This window comes from Nicotiana sylvestris, chromosome 1 (assembly GCF_000393655.2).
Source record: "Nicotiana sylvestris chromosome 1, ASM39365v2, whole genome shotgun sequence".
Classification (NCBI taxonomy): domain Eukaryota; kingdom Viridiplantae; phylum Streptophyta; class Magnoliopsida; order Solanales; family Solanaceae; genus Nicotiana; species Nicotiana sylvestris.
In genome coordinates, this window is record NC_091057.1 from 91,738,635 (window position 1) to 91,756,621 (window position 17,987).

Sequence of the window (17,987 nt, forward strand, 5' to 3'; positions counted from 1 at the left end):
TGAAGGGGGTTCGATCCCTCCACAACAAAAGTCAGAAATTGAAGTACTGAAAATGTGAGGAAAATGGGAAGGACTAAAGCAAGAAAATGGGGAAAAGCAGTTAACTTATGAGGATATAGCAGTGATTGAAAATGTGAATGATACAACTATTGAACATGAAAACAAGAAAACTGATCTAAGGGAAGATGAGAATGCCTTACTACAACAAGTTCTTGCAGAGGCTGCTGAACCATATGGTATTAAAAGTTGGTGCTAGGAATTATTCCATTCATGGTCAAAGAGAACTTCTACATGCATTTTGTCGTGGGGCTGCAGTATCAACTGGTGCAATTGTTAGATATGTTAGTGATATTGTTCTTTTAGATATGATACCATTATTACCTGGCGAGGGAACTCTTGGTGATTTTATTCCCTATACTCAAGAGAGCAACAAAGCAATATAAATTCCTAAAGCAATATAAACACAAGTCTAGATAGCAACAAAAACATTAAACATTAGCTGAAGTAAAATGATTACAAGTCTAGACAACCATTACAAATTTAAATTCCTAGAAAGCAAAAGTAGTCACAATGAAAACATTAAGCACTAACTAAAGCGATATAAACACAAGTCTAGACAACCACTAAAAATTAAATTCCTAGAAAGCAAAAGTAGTCCACAACGAAAACATTAAGCATTTGATTGGTGATTTGCGTTGTTATCCGCCAATGAGCCTCTTACATCAACTGGTGAAGTAGGTTCATTCTCTGCATCATCAGGGTGAAACAATAAAAATGATATTCAGTGAGAAAGTTATATAGATTAATTCCAAACAAGATCAGGAAACAAGATTGTATCAAATGTAGCCCTTATCCTAACCAAATCAAAGCCTTTAACTTCTGCTAGGAGATGGGAATTCCTTGCCACCACCTCCATCTTTAGCAAAGTTAGCAACAAGTTTTACTAGAATTAGATGATATGAACTGTATATTGCACCAACTTTATTTTGTTATCAAATAGAAGTACAATGCAATTAAACTGACCAGAAGTTGTTGTAACAGAAGAAGACAGATTATATTACTTCTTACCTGTGGTTGAAGCGCAAACAGACCATCAAATTCTTCAGGAACCACACCTTCCTTTGACATCACGTAGACCTTCAGCGCATTTAAGGTGCCTTCTAGTTAGGATTCCACACGCATAAGCTTTTGTTGCAAATGGGTATATGTTGCAGATGATGTACCGTAGCTAGATGAAGAAACACTCGGATCACTAAGTCGTCCTTTCGTATTCCTGAATGTGTTCGAAGGAGATGCTCCCATACCCATACATCGTACTCTCCCAGAGTGCTCTGCCCCTAACATCTTGCCAATAACATCATTTGGGGAAACTTCACATTCATTAGTATCACATTGAGTCATACTCAATTAAATTTGTTCCTACAAGCAGATAAAATATCAATTAGTAAGTACAAGATAACAAGACTTGAGTTGCAGAATGTTATACAAAATAATGAAAATGATGTTAGAAAAATGCATCAAAGCTAGACTTACCCCTATAGTCCTTGCCGCATCATTTACAAATGATCCATTAGCTTTCTTATGAGTTTCAATAAATATTTTTCCATGACTAGGAGTTTTTCCAGTTTCCAAAAACTAAAAAAGAAATGTATTAGAAAAGTTATCATAAAACATTTTAATTAGAGAAAAAGTAAACTTAATAAGGTAATGTGCATACAAGATCATATCGTCTTCTCGAGTTAGCTTTTGAACCACCAGTGTGTGGCATTTTTTGTTTCTTTCGAATTTCTTTATTTCTTCTACAAAGCTCCTATCAACAAAAACAAATACAAATTTAAAACATCATCTTCATTTAATTATGATGAAACTTGTTAAAATAATCTGAATCTTACCATTGTTGATGATTTTTGACGATAAACAACAAAAATAGCCCATTGATCTTTATTTATACCTGCTGGCACATTACTTATAATTTCATTTTTGCTTTTGGCTGGGTCAAAATATTCATTCCACAACTTCTGCCTATGTGTAGCCCACTTCTTCGAAAGACTAGCATTGCAGTATCTATATACAATGGACTCACTTACCTGAAAATCAAATCGAGGCTTCAAACAAAAAATTGAAGTTAGTTTTTTCATGGTATAAAAATCTAGGTGCAGTAAGTACATATGTATGTAATAACACTTGTACCTTTAATATTGTTTCAAAGCAGTCTTCCATGTACTTCTTAGGCATGCCCGATGGCCCTGACCACTTCTCAAAACTAATCGGAAACAAATTACAATCAATTGCCAGCGATCCACAATATCTAGCAAGTAATCCTTGTGCTTCACCATATGCTGTATTGTAGTCATCAAAATTCACAATGATGCGCTCCCCAACAGTTAGATTGTTAACTTCATTGACCTTGACCCTAATTTTCTTGGTAGCATTTTTCGAGTCTTTAACAAGAAAACAAGTTACTTAACCAAAAAGGAAGAAATAATAAGATTCTCATAAATTGAAGTAAAAATATATGTAAGGCATATACCTTTTGCCTCTACTGTCCAATACTTTGTAGATTCACGTCCTGCACGACGAGATGTTGCACTTGAATTAGAAGGCAGAATTGGAGCTTGTTCTTGTTGCGGGACTTCATGAGCATGTGGGAGGGCTTGTACTGTTGTTGAGGGCTCGATAGCATGTGATTGGACTGGAGTTGATGATGATGAAGAATGTCCATGAGCATCATGTGGTTCACGAGCTGACTTTAGTGGATTCCGAAAATGCCTAATCTTCAGCATGGCTGCGTATTCATAAGAAAAATAGAGAGAGGTGAATCAAATATGAAGAGGAGCTAAACATCAGACAGAAGATGATAAAAAAATTGTCCCGAAACTACCCAACAAACCCAATCTAGAGCCTCAAAGATCTGGTTTTTTTACTCCGAACAAAACAAAATAAATAAACTAAGTAAAATATACTCTACAAACAGTCAAACTCAAATAATTGGCAAAGAGGATCACAGAGAATCAATAAACTACAGAATGTCACGATTTTGGTAAAGCTAAGCAGTGAAATTAAAATGAACAAACTTAAAAGAATTAAAATACAAAAAGAAAAGAGAGAACTCACCTAATGCTCACCAGGAATTTCATCTCTCCAAGAGGCACTATATGCTGAATATATAGCTCTGAAAGTGGAAGTTTCTTACGCAGAAATGGGAGATCGGGGGTCGAGGGGAAGGTGGGAATATGGAGGGAACAATGGCGGGAATAAAGAGAAGTTACCTGAGTAGTTGAGTTAAAAAACGAGGGAAAAACCGAGGGAAATGAAAAGGAAAATAGTGAAGTGGTTTCTTTACTTTTTCCTCGGTTTAGTTTTCATTATTACATTTACAAGAGATCAATTTGCTGTAATTTCACATTTTGAGCTACAAAACTGTTTTTCCCAGCAAGTATCGGTAAAGATACTTAATTAAGCCATATGTTGTGACTTTGACTTCAAATATAGCTAGTATATGAACTAAATCAGACTTCTAATCATAGCATAATACGATTCCGATTTGAAGTTATCTTCAATTGAATCATAGAATTATATTTGGACAAAATTTATTTGATCGAACTCCTAAATAGTAGGAATGTTTTTTGAGTTTACAGTTTTATCCTGTCACGACTCAATCCCCGAACCCGGTCGTGATGGCGCCTCTCGCGGAGACAAGGCCAGCCAGACCAAAACGGAACACCTCTTTTAAACAGTTAATCATCATAAACAGTAGTAACATATAATATAATATTCATAAATTGCGGAATTTAACGATAATAACAGCAGGAACCATCCCGACACAGTCCAAACCGGGGTGTCACAAGTCATGAGCTACTACAGAATCTGCTATAGGTCTACAAAGTACGGAATCCGATACAACAGTCTGAAGAAAACATAAATGATAGAGGATAAGAGAGACAAGGGGCTGCAGACGTCAACAACTACCTCGTAACTCCAAATCACTGCCTAGCCTGGAAGGAATCGGCGCTAAAGTGCGGACTCTGCTATACCTGAATCTGCACACACGGTGCAGGGAGTAATGTGAGTACTCCGACTCAGTGAGTAATAATTACAAATAATGGCTGAAAGTATGAAAACACGTAAAGGCACAAAGCAATTCGTCCGAATGACCTGAAATTTTGCACACACATCCCAAATGACACAATGAAGCTACTGCAACTCTCGGAATTCCATTCCGACCCCTATATCAAAATCTCGCCTATCAACCGGAATTTGCCAAAATATCAATTTCGCCAATTCAAGCCTAAATCTTCTCTACAACTCCAAAACCCATTTCGATCGCGCTCCTAAGTCACAAATCACTTCCCGAAGCTAACCGAACCATCGAAACTCACTTCCGAGCCTTCTAACACATAAGTCAACATCCGGTTGACTTTTCCAACTTAAACCTTCTTAAAAGAGACTAAGTGTCTCAGTTCTTACCAAATCCTCTCCGAACTCGAACTAATAAACTCGATCACATAAAATACGGATAACGAAGCGTAAAGAAGCTGAAATGGGGGAAATGGAGCGGTAACTCATGAGACGACTGGCCGGGTCGTCACATATCCAATGTATGTTTTAAGGGTAAAACAGTCGAACGACATTTTGCTAAGGATTTTCTTCTTTTAATATATTATTATTATTATTATTATTATTATTATTATTATTATTATTATTATTATTATAGATATAGATTTAAATAGAAGCATGTTTGGAAAATAGAAATAATATGTTTGGTAAAACTTATTTAAACACGGTTCATTTATCTACTAAACAAGAAATAGTAAAGAAAGTAAGGACAAAACAAAAAATCTAAAACAACGACAAACTAAAATTAAAAAATTTTACAAAAACCATTACAAGTTCATCTAAAATTCAAAATTATTACAACTCTTAATTAGATAAAAGTAACAAAGTTCTAATTATTAAATTATTTATTTAATATATATAGTGTTTAAAATGCTCTTTTGGGACTCGTTCGGGGTTCTCCGTCCCTGGACAGGGCACTTTTCAAAAGGCCCTGAAGCTCACGTGTGGAGCTTAGTTTTGTGGGCTTATGCCCCAAAGTGTCCGACTATGCGCCCAAAATACGCATAATGCTTAATGGTCAGGACTAGTCCAATAAATCCTACTTAAATCATGTGTCAAATTCTCTAATTAAGACTATTGATGCTTAAAATTCTTTAACAACGTAATGATTAAAGTTTTATTCAAGAATAAATTAAATATCGAGTCATGTAATTGCATATTTACTAATTGAGAACATTGTGAGTGTGAATATCATTAGATTATTTCTTCTAAATTAGATAAACAAAATTTATATCTTATTGTTATTGGTCTTCATGTCTTAAACTATGAGGCTTTTATTGTTTTGCTCTTTGAAAGTAGTTTTATATATACATGAAGGAGTAATCTTTTAAATTATAGTATTGATGAACTTTCTTGATTAATTACTTTTAGGGAGGTATAATATATCTTCATATATTTTTAAAGAAATTATAATTTTCTAATTATTTGAAAATTAAGACATTATAGTTGTATCTCACAGCAACTTTAACACTATTATATTATTTATATTTGTAAAACATACTAGATATTTTTTTTATGAGTTCTTTATTTTCTTTTTAAATTTCTTAAACTTTAATAGACTTTCTATTTATGCGTAATTTTTAAATTAAAAAAAATTAAAGATATATGGGGCTTACACATTGTCCCATAGTAAAGTGGCTCACCTCACACACGCCTTTGAAAATACTATTTGAACGTAGAATGCCTACTATGATGAAAATTCGCATGCTAAATATTGCAGTTATCTATACCCCTTTAAAATTTAAATTATCTCAAACAAAATAAAAATTAAATGTTTATGTAGATAATTAAAATACTTGGATGTCTCTCCTGCAACTGTTGTTCATCTGATGTGTAGTCGTTACCTATGAATGCAAATATTATTTATGCTTAACCTAAAGCATATTTTTTCATTTATATTAGGCCTCGTTGACCTTAATTTTGTTCAGTGAAACTCGGTAAGTACATGATGTATTCAATTCTTTATATATTTGTCTTCTTCTTTGGAGACAAGTATCACTTGTGAAAGTGAGACTAGCTTGAATCACCGTTCGTTCCTTGTTTTGTTGAGCCACACCTCAACTTTTGTGATGGCTCATTCTGCATTATTCTTTTGTTACCCAATGTCGTGGTCCAACGTCGGTCACATTCTTTTTTTGCACCCAAAGGTTCACGATACTCACGTGGTTAGAAAGTATATTTAGTATTTATGGGTCGACATTTCGTATAATCTATAAATAAAAAACCTATAAGGAAGAAATGAAATAGATGTCTATTTATTTTTTGCTAAAGATAAAGAGACAAATTATAGAAATGTACAAAGACAGTAAATGAAAAACTAGCGAGTAAGACATAGAGAGATCATGGAAGACCTCGTATCTTCTTTTTGCAGTTGAAGAAAGTGAGGAGAAAAAGATTACAAACTAGAAGGAATAGATATTGATGTAAATTTCATTAATTCACAGTTATTTTAACTAAAATACGTAATTTGATTAAATTTTAAAGAAATAAGGTGGAAAAAATAAGTAAAAATTTGCATGCGTCAAAGCATTAATTTGTATTGAATTGCAACAATTTCTCAAACAGTTGAAATTGATATATTTGTGGAGGTTATCAAAAACCTTCACAAAAACTACCATAATAAGAAAAAATTTGAGGAGGTTGGAACAAACGCCACGGATTAAACATATAGTAGGGGTTTTTTATAACCCCCACATTTAAACCGCCACAATAAGAACTATTTTGTGGGGGTTGGCTCAAACGCCACAAAATAAATGTATAGTGGGAGTTTTTTATGATCCCCATAAATAAACCGTCACAATTTGACAAATTTTTTGTAGTGACTCCCTGATGAAGAATAGAATAATCCCATCTATCCCACCAAATTATGATAATATCTCTAAAATCTAGATTGAAGCAAAAGTTGGATAAAACCACTCTTGAGGTCAAAGAAAAATGCTAACAACTCGGAAGAGTTTGATTGGAACAACAAGTCAAAGATACCGGCCATATTCATAAGAGGCTGAGACATCTTTCAAGAAATGAAGATTCCTAAACACGTATTTGTACTAGAAAATGACAATTGAATGACTTCTAGTTAATGAGTCATCTGTGGTAATTTTGACAACTTTAAAACTGGGCCATCATATCCTTATTGCCCCCGACGTACTCCTGGATTCGCAATCAAGTGATCAATAAATAAATGACTTTATTTGGGAGAGTTAGAGTGATCTTTCTTAGGGTGTATTTGGGAGGAAACAAACGTTTAAGTATTAAAAATAAAAAACTAAGTGATGTTTATACGATACTTAAAACCAAGTGAGGTAAGTTTAATTTGCATACCAACAAATAGTGCTGGAAAAATGAGTCCATATTTTGTCACCCCGCCTAATTCGCCTATATTTTAGTGGGTTGGATGAGTGATATCTAAGTTGGATAAATTTGAGCTTCAACCCATATTCAACCGTAGAAATATGGGTATTCATAGGTAAAATATGAGTAAAATATAGGTTAACATAGTGGATTATCTTCCAACTTTTGCTCACTCAAAATACGTGACATCATTTTTAAAACTGAAAATACTATAAAGGTATTCCAACTCCTCTTCCTCTGTATGCTTCTTCTCACTATAGTTGACTATGTGAATATTTTTTTTCTTTTCTTTTTAATCCTTCTGTATTGTTTACTATTGTTTAGCGTCTTTATTTTTTTTCAGATGCATATTTAAATACCAAAAATAGTTTAAGAAGTAGAAGCAAATTTGTATAGTTTTTCATTTGTTCTTGAAGAGTACATGTTAAGAAAAAGAATGCGTTTTCCCACTTGTAATACATCACTTTCGCTAAAGTGGTACTCAAGAGTACATTATATGTGTGTTTGGTACGAAAGAAAATATTTTTCAATATTTTCATGTTTGGTTGGTTTAAATATTTTGAAAAATATTTTTCTCATTAGCTCATTTTCCTCCAATTGGAGGAAAAATATTTTCTTATCGAGAGAAGGAAAAATATTTTCCAAAACTCTTTGTCAATATTCCCCACCCTATTCCCCATCCCCACCAACCCATCCCTACCCCACTCACTCCCACCCCAAACCACCCTACCCCACCCTCTTTATCAAGTACTTTTTTTTTCATATTGTAGAAAGAGTACTTTCTTTTTCAACCAAAAAAATTATATTTTTTTTTAGTTATGGAGCACACATTTCAAAGTTGAATTTGTACATAGTCATATATATTATTAGTGTATTTTTTGAATATAAATAGTATCTTTCCATTTATAGTATATTTTTTTTGAATTTGTTTAATTTTGTATTGGATTGCAGACAATATATGAACAAAGTGGAAAATGCACAATGTCATATATTATTAGTGATATTGCTGATAAAAAGTAAAGCTATTACAATTGTACTATTGAAGTTATTACAAAGCAGTTGCTTTATAGCATGAGCAGCAAGCTAATTTAGGAAGGAAATCACTAACAACTATATACATAATTTTAGGGATTCTCCAATATTCATGGAGTACGTGATCCCAATAATTTCTCCATATAATCTTCTAATTTATTCAACACTCCCGTCAAATTGGTGCATAGATGTCTCCAATGCCCAATTTGTCAAGTGAGTTATGGAACACTTTGCTTGGAATTTGATCGGAACTCCTTTTGTGAGAATGTCTGCTAACTGCCCTTCTGACCTTACAAATGATAATCGTATTATTTCTGCTTCGAGTTTTCCTTGATAAAATGCCTGTCTGCTTCAACATATTTTGTCGATCATGTTGAACTGAATTTTGAGCAATCGCTATAGCTGATTTGTTATCACAAAATAAGTTCAATGCTGAATTAGATGAGTAACCAATCTCTGTCCATAGTTCCTTTAGCCATAGTAATTCACAGAGACCTCTAGCCATACTTCTAAACTCGACCTCTACACTAGATAGAGCAACTACCTTCTGCTTCTTGCTTATCCAAGTAATTAAATTTCCTCTTACAAAAGTAAAGTATCCTGTTGTAGACTTCCTGTCTGTGATACTCCTAGCCCATTCTGCATCTGTATAACCAACAATATCTAAGTGAGTGGTTTTTTTAAATATGATTCATTTTCCAAGTGATGCCTTAAATTATTGTAGTATTCGGATCACCGCGTTCATGTGATCTTCACTCAGATTATGCATGAATTGACTGACTAGATTCACAACACAGGCAATATCTGGTCTTGTATGCGATAAGCAAATTAGTTTTCCTACAAGTCGTTGGTACCTCCCTTTGTTTGTTGGGGTCTAATTAGGATGTTCTTTTAGTCCGTGGTTTTGGATTATAGGGGTGTCGGCTAGCTTACATTCAAGCTTTCCTGTTTCAGCTAACAAGTCAAGAATATATTTCAGTTGTGAAAAAAAGATTCCTTGGCTAGATCAGATTACTTCTATTCCAAGAAAATATTTTAACCCTCCAAGATTCTTCATTTCAAACTCTGATGCAGGTTTGAGATTCCCCCTTTATCATTCCCTGTGATTATCATATTATCTACGTAGTTTATTAAGAACAAGGTATGGTAGATATTGCTTTGTTTAAATCCACGATTCTTGACGGCTAAGCTAATGTGATGACCCAAAAGGTCATCTTTTGTTTTAGAAATCGAATATGTGTTTTGAGGCATTAAAACCCTCCTTTTATCCCACCTCGATTTGCGTGTACAGTCCGGCATATTTCCGGAAAGCTTTTATGTGAAATTTAAGAAAAATATTGAATTTGGCCTTTAAAATTAATTAAAATTGACTTCGGTCAATATTTTTGGTAAACGGACCCGAACCCATAATTTGACGATCCCGTAGGGTCCATAATAAAATATGGGACTTGGGCGTATGCCCGGAATCGAATTTCGTGGTCTCTAGCTTGAGAAAAGAATTTTTAAAGGAAATTATTTGCTGAAAAATATAAGAACTTTTTGAAAAGAAATGGTGTGTGATCTTGATGGTATCGGGCCCTTTCTTGGTTTCGGAGCCCGGTATAGGTTTAAAATAATAATTAAGTCGATTTTGTAAAATTTGGTAAGAATCGGAGTTGATATGGTATAAATCAGACCCATAGTTGAGAAAATAGAAATTTCAATGTTCTTAAGAATTTCATGAATTTTGGTGCTAAATTCGTAGTTGTTGATGTTATTTTGATGATTTGATCAGAAGAGCAAGTCTGTATGATGTTGTTAGACTTGTGTGTACATATTTGGTTTGGAGCCACGAGAGCTCGAGTGAGTTTTGGATAGGACACAGGGTGATTATGACTTAGGAAAACTCAGCTGATGCATCTGGTGTTTTGCACAGGCCTCTGATCTCGCAATTGCAAAGTGAGTAGGCCTAGGAAATGCGACAATAATGTCGCAAATGTGAACCAGGCCTGGGCAGACCATCCTCGCAAATGCAACACTCTGTCCGGAAATGCAAAGGACATAGTTGTCGCAAATGCGACGAATTTGTCGCAAATGCGAAGGCAGCAGAAATTTATAGGGTTCGCAATTGCGAACCCTTGATCGCAATTGCGATAACTGCGGCCTGTTAAGTGGGATTTCAGACAGGAATTTTCATCATTTTTCAATTCTCTCAAACCCTAAACATCCCTAGGCGATTTTTTAAAGACCCAAACTTCTCTAAATCATAGGTAAGTGATTTCTAACTCATCTTCTTCAATATAATTCATCTTTTTACATGATTTCACTTCAAAATCTAGGTTTTTTTCATAGGAAATTGAGTGTTTTTATGTAGAAATTAGGGTTTTTAATTTTTGGGGATTTGGACCTCAATATGAGGTCGGATTTCAAAATCAATTGCATCTTTGAGTTCATGGGTGAATAGGTAATCGAGTTTTGGTTCGAACTTTGAGTTTTGACCAAGCGGGACCGGGGTCGATTTTTAACTTTTTGGAAAAAATGGTAGAAAAACATTAATTATGTATTGGAGTTGAATTATTTAGTATTTATTGATGTGATTAATCTAATAATGGCTAGATACGAGTTAATTGGTGGTGGAATGAAGAGGTAAAGCGGTGATTGAGTGTTGAATTACCCGTTAGCTTGAGGTAAGTGTTTGGTCTAACCTTGCCTTGAGGGAATAGGAATCCCTGACATGTGTGCTATGTGAAATTTCATGTGTGTGGAGTATAGGTGTGGTGACGAGTACCTATGCACCACCAAATTGCCATCTTTAGATTGTTCCCTTCCCCGTTTCCTATTATAATTTTCATTGCCTTAATTGCTACCTGCTTATAACTATTTCCATACCTTAATTGCTATTTGCTCATAAATGTTTCCATGCCTAATTGCTTCATATTAACCGTTGCTCTCTTTATTGAAGTATCTAATTGTTTCATGGTTTTGCATTATTACACTGTTGGCTTATATTGGTTTGTTGGTGCCTTATGGTGCACCTTGGTTGGTCTAGCTAAGTAGTTTTCATTTGTGAAGTCTCATAATCATAGTGATATTCCGTTGTGTGATTGGAGGTATAAGTACATTAGAGTATTTGAATTAATCTGGGAACACTTGTCTTCATTTTTGTGATTGGAGTTGATTTATGTATTGGGATCGGGTTGCATGCCGCAACAGGAGGAATAAGGGAGAATGTGACTATCTGGTGGGATCGAGTTGCACGTCGCAACAAGGAGTAATAAGGGTGGACAAGTGGGATCGGATTGTGCGTCGCAATAGGAGGAGTAAGGGTGATATGTGTTGAAGAGTAATAAGGGTGGACATACGAGATCGGGTTGCACGCCGCAACAAGGAGGAATAAGGGCGAATAATGATACTACTGTTGATTATATGAAGGGATCAGGATGCGCACCGCATCAGTAGTTGTTATGTGTCCATATCCGCTGAGGTTCATTATTGTGATTTTGAAACACCCTTAAGGATTGGTTATAGTTGAATACTAGTAGGATAGTTGAGTACCGGATTTTACTTAATGCCAGTTATTGCTTTATTATATTTCGTATTACCTTTCTATTTAGTATAAACTGTTGCAGGTTGTATATGTTGTATGCCCCGTCGTAGCCTCGTCACTACTTCGTCGAGGTTAGGCTCAGCACTTACCAATACATGGGGTCGGTTGTACTGATACTACACTCTATACTTTCTGTGCAAATATTAGAGCTAGTGGCTGATCGTGAGGTTGGTTGCTATCACTGCGTACTAGAGACCCAAGGTAGTCCTGCAAGCGTCCGCAAGCCCTTGCGTCCCCTTCTATTCCATTTTATTTTTCTGTTTTATCTACTTTCAAGACAAATGTTACTTTTTGTTCAGACCTTTATTTGTAGTAATCTTAGACGGTTCATGAGCTGTGACACCAGTTCTGGGTGGATGTTACTTTGGTTTTCGTTATTGTGTAAAGTTAAGCTTTTAAAATTTTCCTCCGCATTTATTTCATTGGTTTATTTTGTTAAGTCTTAAATGGTTGAAAGATAAAGGAAAAAGGTAGGATTTTCTGAAACGTTGGCTTGCCTAGCGGGTACAATGTTAGGCTTCATAACGGTCCCGACGGTCAAAAATTGAGTCGTGACAAGTTGGTATCAGAGCTCTAGGTTGCTTAGGTCTCACAATTCACGGACAAACTTGGTAGAGTCTGAGGGATCGGTACAGAGACATCTGTGCTTATCCCAGAGGCTACACAGTTATGAACAGTTTTACTTCTATTCATCTCTGTCGTGCGGTTTGATCTCTCAATGCTAATTGAACTCTCTACTCTGTTCTTTTGTAGATGGTGAGAACACATACCGCTTCACCTGCCGATCAGCAGCCCGAGCCCCCAATAGAAGCTCCTACGAGGGGCAGAGGCCAAGGTCGTGCTAGAGGTTGAGGTAGAGGCAGGGCTCAACCCAGAGCTCGAGCAGCAGCACCAGCGGCGGAGCCTCAGGTAGAGTTTGAGGATGAGGTTCCGGCCCAGACAATTCCAGCAGGGCCAACTCAGGTCCCAGAGGGGTTCATTGCCACCCTGATACTTCAAGATGCTTTGGTCCGTCTAGTGGGCTTATGGAGAGTGTTACTCAGGCAGGTATACTTCCTGTAGCACTAACCGTCTCTCGGGCTGGGAAAGGAGCACAGACTCCCGCTACTCACACTCCGGAACAGATGACTCCCTAGTTCCAGACTCCAGCAGCTCAACCAGTTGGGGTAGTCCCGCCGGGTATTATAGCACAGACCAGCGATGGAGCAACTATGTCTACAGATACTTTGTGGAGGTTGGACAAGTTCACCAAGCTTTTCACTACTACCTATAGCGATACATCTTCAGAGGATCCCCAAGACTACTTGGACAGTTGCCATGAGGTTCTACAGAACATGGGGATAGTTGAGACCAATGGGGTCGACTTTGCTGCTTTTCGTTTACTAGGTTCTACCAAGAAATAGTGGAGGGATTTTTGTTTGGCTAGGCCAGCTGGGTCACCTGTTTTGACTTGGGATCAGTTTTCTTAGCTATTTCTAGAGAAGTTTCTCCCTATTACTCAAAGAGAGGACTATCGAAGGCAGTTTGAGCGCCTTCAGTAGGATTCTATGACCGTCACTCAATACGAGACCAGATTTATTGACTTGGACCGTCATGCTCTTCTTATACTTCCCACTAAGAAAGAGAGGGTGAAGAGGTTTATTGAGGGACTCGCTCAACCCATCAGATTGCAGATGGCTAAGGAGACAAGGAGCGAAATTTCTTTCCAGGATGTGGCCAATGTGGCCCGGCGAGTTGAGGCAGTTCTATCTCAGGGGAGTGGTCAGGGGTCTGACAAGAGCTCTCGTCATTTGGGTAGGTTTAGTGGTGCCTCTTCTGGAGGCAGGGATTCTTTTGGTAGGGGCCAACATCCCAGGCCGTTTTATTCAGTACTTTAGGTATCCCATGGAGCTTCAGGGGGTTGTGGTCCTTATGTACCTCCTTTAGGATAGCCAGCTCATAGTGCACCGCCAGCTCCTATTAGAGCACCTCCTCTTCAGAGCTATTATCGTGGTCAGCCGGCCCGTCAGGGTCAGTCTCGGTTTTTTCAGCCGCAGTATTCAGGTGGATGTTTTGAGTGCGGTAAGTATGGTTATATCCAGAGGGCTTGTCCGAGATTAGTGGGTGTTCAGTCACAGCAGCAGAGTTCTCCTACCATGATTTCGACACCGCCCGCCCAACCAGCTAGAGGTAGGGGTCAGGGAGCCAGAGGTAGGGGTCAACCCTCTAGAGGTGGAGGTCAGGTCGTTATAGGTGGAGGCCAGCCAGCAGGAGGCCATCCTAGAGATAAAGTTCAAGGCGGTGGGGCCCAACCACAATGTTATGCTTTCCCAGCCAGGCCTGAGGCTAAGTCCTCCGATGATGTTATCACAGGTACTATTTCGGTTTGTAGTAGAGATGCTTCAATTATGTTTGATCCAGGGTCTACATACTCCTATGTGTCATCTTATTTTGCTTCGTATTTGGTTATGCCTCGTGATTCTTTGAGTGCTCCGGTATATGTGTCCACACCGGTGGGTGATTCTATTATTGTAGATCGTGTCTATCGCTCGTGTGTATTTATTATTGGGGGTCTTGAGACCCTTGTAGATCTCTTACTTCTGGATATGGTTGATTTTGATGTCATATTGGGGATGGATTGGCTGTCACCTTATTATGTTATATTGGACTGTCATTCTAAGACCGTGGCCTTAACTTTACCGGGGTTGCCTCGATTGGAGTGGAGAGGGACTCTTGGTCATTCTACCAATATAGTTATCTCTTATATGAAGGATCGACGTATGGTCGAGAAGGGGTGTTTGGCTTATTTGGCTTATGTCCGTGATTCTAGTGCTGAAGTTCCTTCTATATATTCTGTGCCAGTTGTTCGGGAGTTTCCAGAGGTATTTCCTGCAGACCTGCCGGGGATGCCACCCGACAGGGATATTGACATTTGCATTTATTTGGCTTCGGTCACCCAACCCATTTCTATTCCGCCATATCGTATGGCCTCGCCAGAGTTGAAAGAATTGAAGGATCAGCTGCAAGATTTGCTTGATAAGGGCTTTATTAAACTAGTGTCTCGCCTTGGGGTGCGCCGATGTTGTTTGTTAAGAAGAAGGATGGGTCGATGAGGATGTGTATAAATTATCGATAGTTGAACAAAGTCACCATCAAGAACAAGTATCCATTGCCGAGGATTGATGATTTGTTTATTCAGTTTCAGGGTGCCAAGGTATTTTCGAAGATTGATTTGAGATCTGGCTACCATCGGTTGAGGATTAAGGCATCTGATGTCCCTAAGACAGCTTTTTGGACTCGATCTAGGCATTATGAATTCTTAGTGATGTCATTTGGGTTGACAAATTCCCTAGCAACATTCATTAGTTTGATTAACCGAGTGTTCAAGCCTTATTTGGATTCCTTCGTGATTGTCTTCATTGATGATATTTTGATCTACTCCCGCAGCCAAGAGGAACATGAGCAGCATATTTGAGTCGTTCTTCAAACTTTGAGAGATAGCCAGTCGTATGCAAAGTTTTCGAAATGTGAGTTTTGGTTGAGTTTAGTTGCATTCATGGGTCACGTCGTATCAGTAGAAGGTATTCAGGTGGATCCTAAGAAGATTGAGGCAGTCATGGACTGGCCTAGACCCACATCAACTACAGAGATCCGGAGTTTTTTTGGGTTTGGTGGGTTATTACCATCGGTTTGTGGAGGGGTTTTCATTTGTTGCATCTCCGATGACCAGGTTGACCTAGAAGGGTGCCCAGTTCAGGTGGTCGGGCGAGTGTGAGGTGAGCTTTCAGAAGCTCAAGACAGCTTTGACTACGACGCCAGTGTTGGTGTTGCCCACAGGTTTAGAGACATACACAGTTTATTGTGACGCATCTCGTATTGGACTTGGTGCGGTGTTGATGCAGAATGACAAGGTTATTGCATATGCTTAGCGACAGTTGAAGATTCACGAGAAGAATTATCCAGTTCATGATTTGGAGCTAGCAGCCATTGTTCACACACTAAAGATTTGGAGGCACTATTTATATGGCGTGTCACGTGAGGTGTTCACGAATCATAAGAGTTTACAGTATTTGTTCAAGCAGAAGGAGCTAAATTTGAGGCAGAGAAGGTGGTTAGAGCTATTGAAAGACTATGATATCACCATCTTGTATCATCCGGGAAAAGCCAATGTAGTGGCCGATGCTTTGAGTAGGAAGTCAGCCAGTATATGCAACCTTGCATATATTCCGGTCGGCGAGAGACCGCTTGCTTTGGATGTTCATGCTTTAACCAATCAGTTCGTGAGGTTGGATGTTTCTGAGCCCAGTCGTGTTTTAGCTTGCACAATCGCTTGGTCTTCATTATTTAAGCGTATTAGAGATTGACAGTATGATGACTCTCATTTGCTTGTCCTTAGGGACACAGTGCGACACGGTGGTACCAAGCAGGTTACAGTTGGAGATGATAGAGTTTTGAGGATGCATGGTCGAGTTTGTGTGCCTAATGTGGATGGACTTTGTGAGTTGATTCTAGAGGAGGCCCATAGTTCCCGGTATTCTATTCATCCGGGCATTGCTAAGATGTATTAGGATTTGCGGCAGCATTATTGGTGGAGGAGGATGAAGAAGGCTATTGTTGCATATGTAGCTCGGTGTTTGAATTGTCAGCAGGTAAAGTACGAGCATCAGAGACCTGGTGGTTTGCTTCAGAAGATTGAGATTCCTGAGTGGAAGTAGGAGCATATCACTATGGACTTCGTTGTTGGACTCCCACAGACTTAGAGGAAGTTCAATGCGGTATGGATTATTGTTGATAGGCTGACTAAGTCAATGTATTTCATTCTAGTGGCAGTTTCCTATTCTTCGGAGCGGTTGGCAGAGATCTATATCCGTGAGATCGTTCGTCTTCATGGTGTGCCAGTGTCTATCATTTCTGATTGAGATACGCAGTATACCTCGCACTTTTGGAGGGCAGTACATCGTGAGTTGGGTCCGGGGGTTGAGTTGAGTACAATATTTCATCCTCAGATTTTGGAGGATATGCTCCGATCAAGTGTTATTGACTTTGGAGGTTCTTGGGATCAGTTCTTGCCGTTAGCGGAGTTCGCCTACAACAACAACTACCAGTCGAGCATCTAGATGGCTCCTTATGAGGCACTATATGGTAGATGGTGTTGGTCACCGGTTGGGTGGTTTGAGCCGGGAGAGGCTCGGTTGTTGGGTACAGATTTAGTTCAGGATAACTTGGACAAGGTTAAGACCATTCAGGATAGGCTTCGTGCAGCTCAGTCCATGCAAAAGAGTTATGCTGACCGTAAGGTTCGTGATGTGGCATTCATGGTCGGAGAGCGAGTGTTGCTTCGGGTGTCACCCATGAAGGGTGTGATGATATTTGGGAAGAAGGGCAAGCTAAGCCCTAGGTTCATCGGTCCTTTTGAGATTCTTGATCGAGTGGGAGAGGTGGCTTACAGACTTGCATTGCTGCCGAGTTTATCAGCTATACATCCAGTGTTTCATGTGTCCATGCTTTGGAAGTATCACAGTGATCCATCCCACGTGTTAGACTTTAGCACTGTCCAGTTGGACAAGGACTTGACCTATGAGGAGGAGCTGATAGCTATTCTAGACCGGCAGGTTTGTCAGTTGAGATCGAAGAATTTTCTTTCAATTCTTGTGTAATGGAGAGGTCAGCCTATTGAGGCAACGACCTGGGAATCTGAGTCCGATATACGGAGCCGATATCTCCATCTTTTTACCGACTCAGGTACTTTTCTATGTCCGTTTGAGGACAAACAATTGTTTTAGAGGTGGAGGATGTGATGATCTAAATGTTCATCTCTTATTTTAGAAGTCAAATCTGTGATTCGAGGCCTCAAAAACCTCCTTTTATCTTACCTCGATTTGCGTGCGCAGTCCGGGCATGTTTCCAAAAAGCTTTTATGTGA

General features: G+C 38.3%; 1 protein-coding gene across 1 annotated transcript; it reads right to left on the minus strand.

Moving 5' to 3' along the window:
* Positions 1–1,407: 1,407 nt before the first annotated feature.
* On the minus strand, positions 1,408–2,783 carry LOC138872192 (uncharacterized). Its single transcript, XM_070150349.1, has 6 exons — positions 2,531–2,783; positions 2,191–2,441; positions 1,893–2,087; positions 1,718–1,810; positions 1,534–1,635; positions 1,408–1,419 (listed from the first exon to the last, which is right to left on the minus strand). Exons 1-6 carry the CDS (start codon positions 2,781–2,783, stop codon positions 1,408–1,410), a joined length of 906 nt encoding a protein of 301 aa, XP_070006450.1.
* Between the last annotated feature and the right edge of the window lie 15,204 nt (positions 2,784–17,987).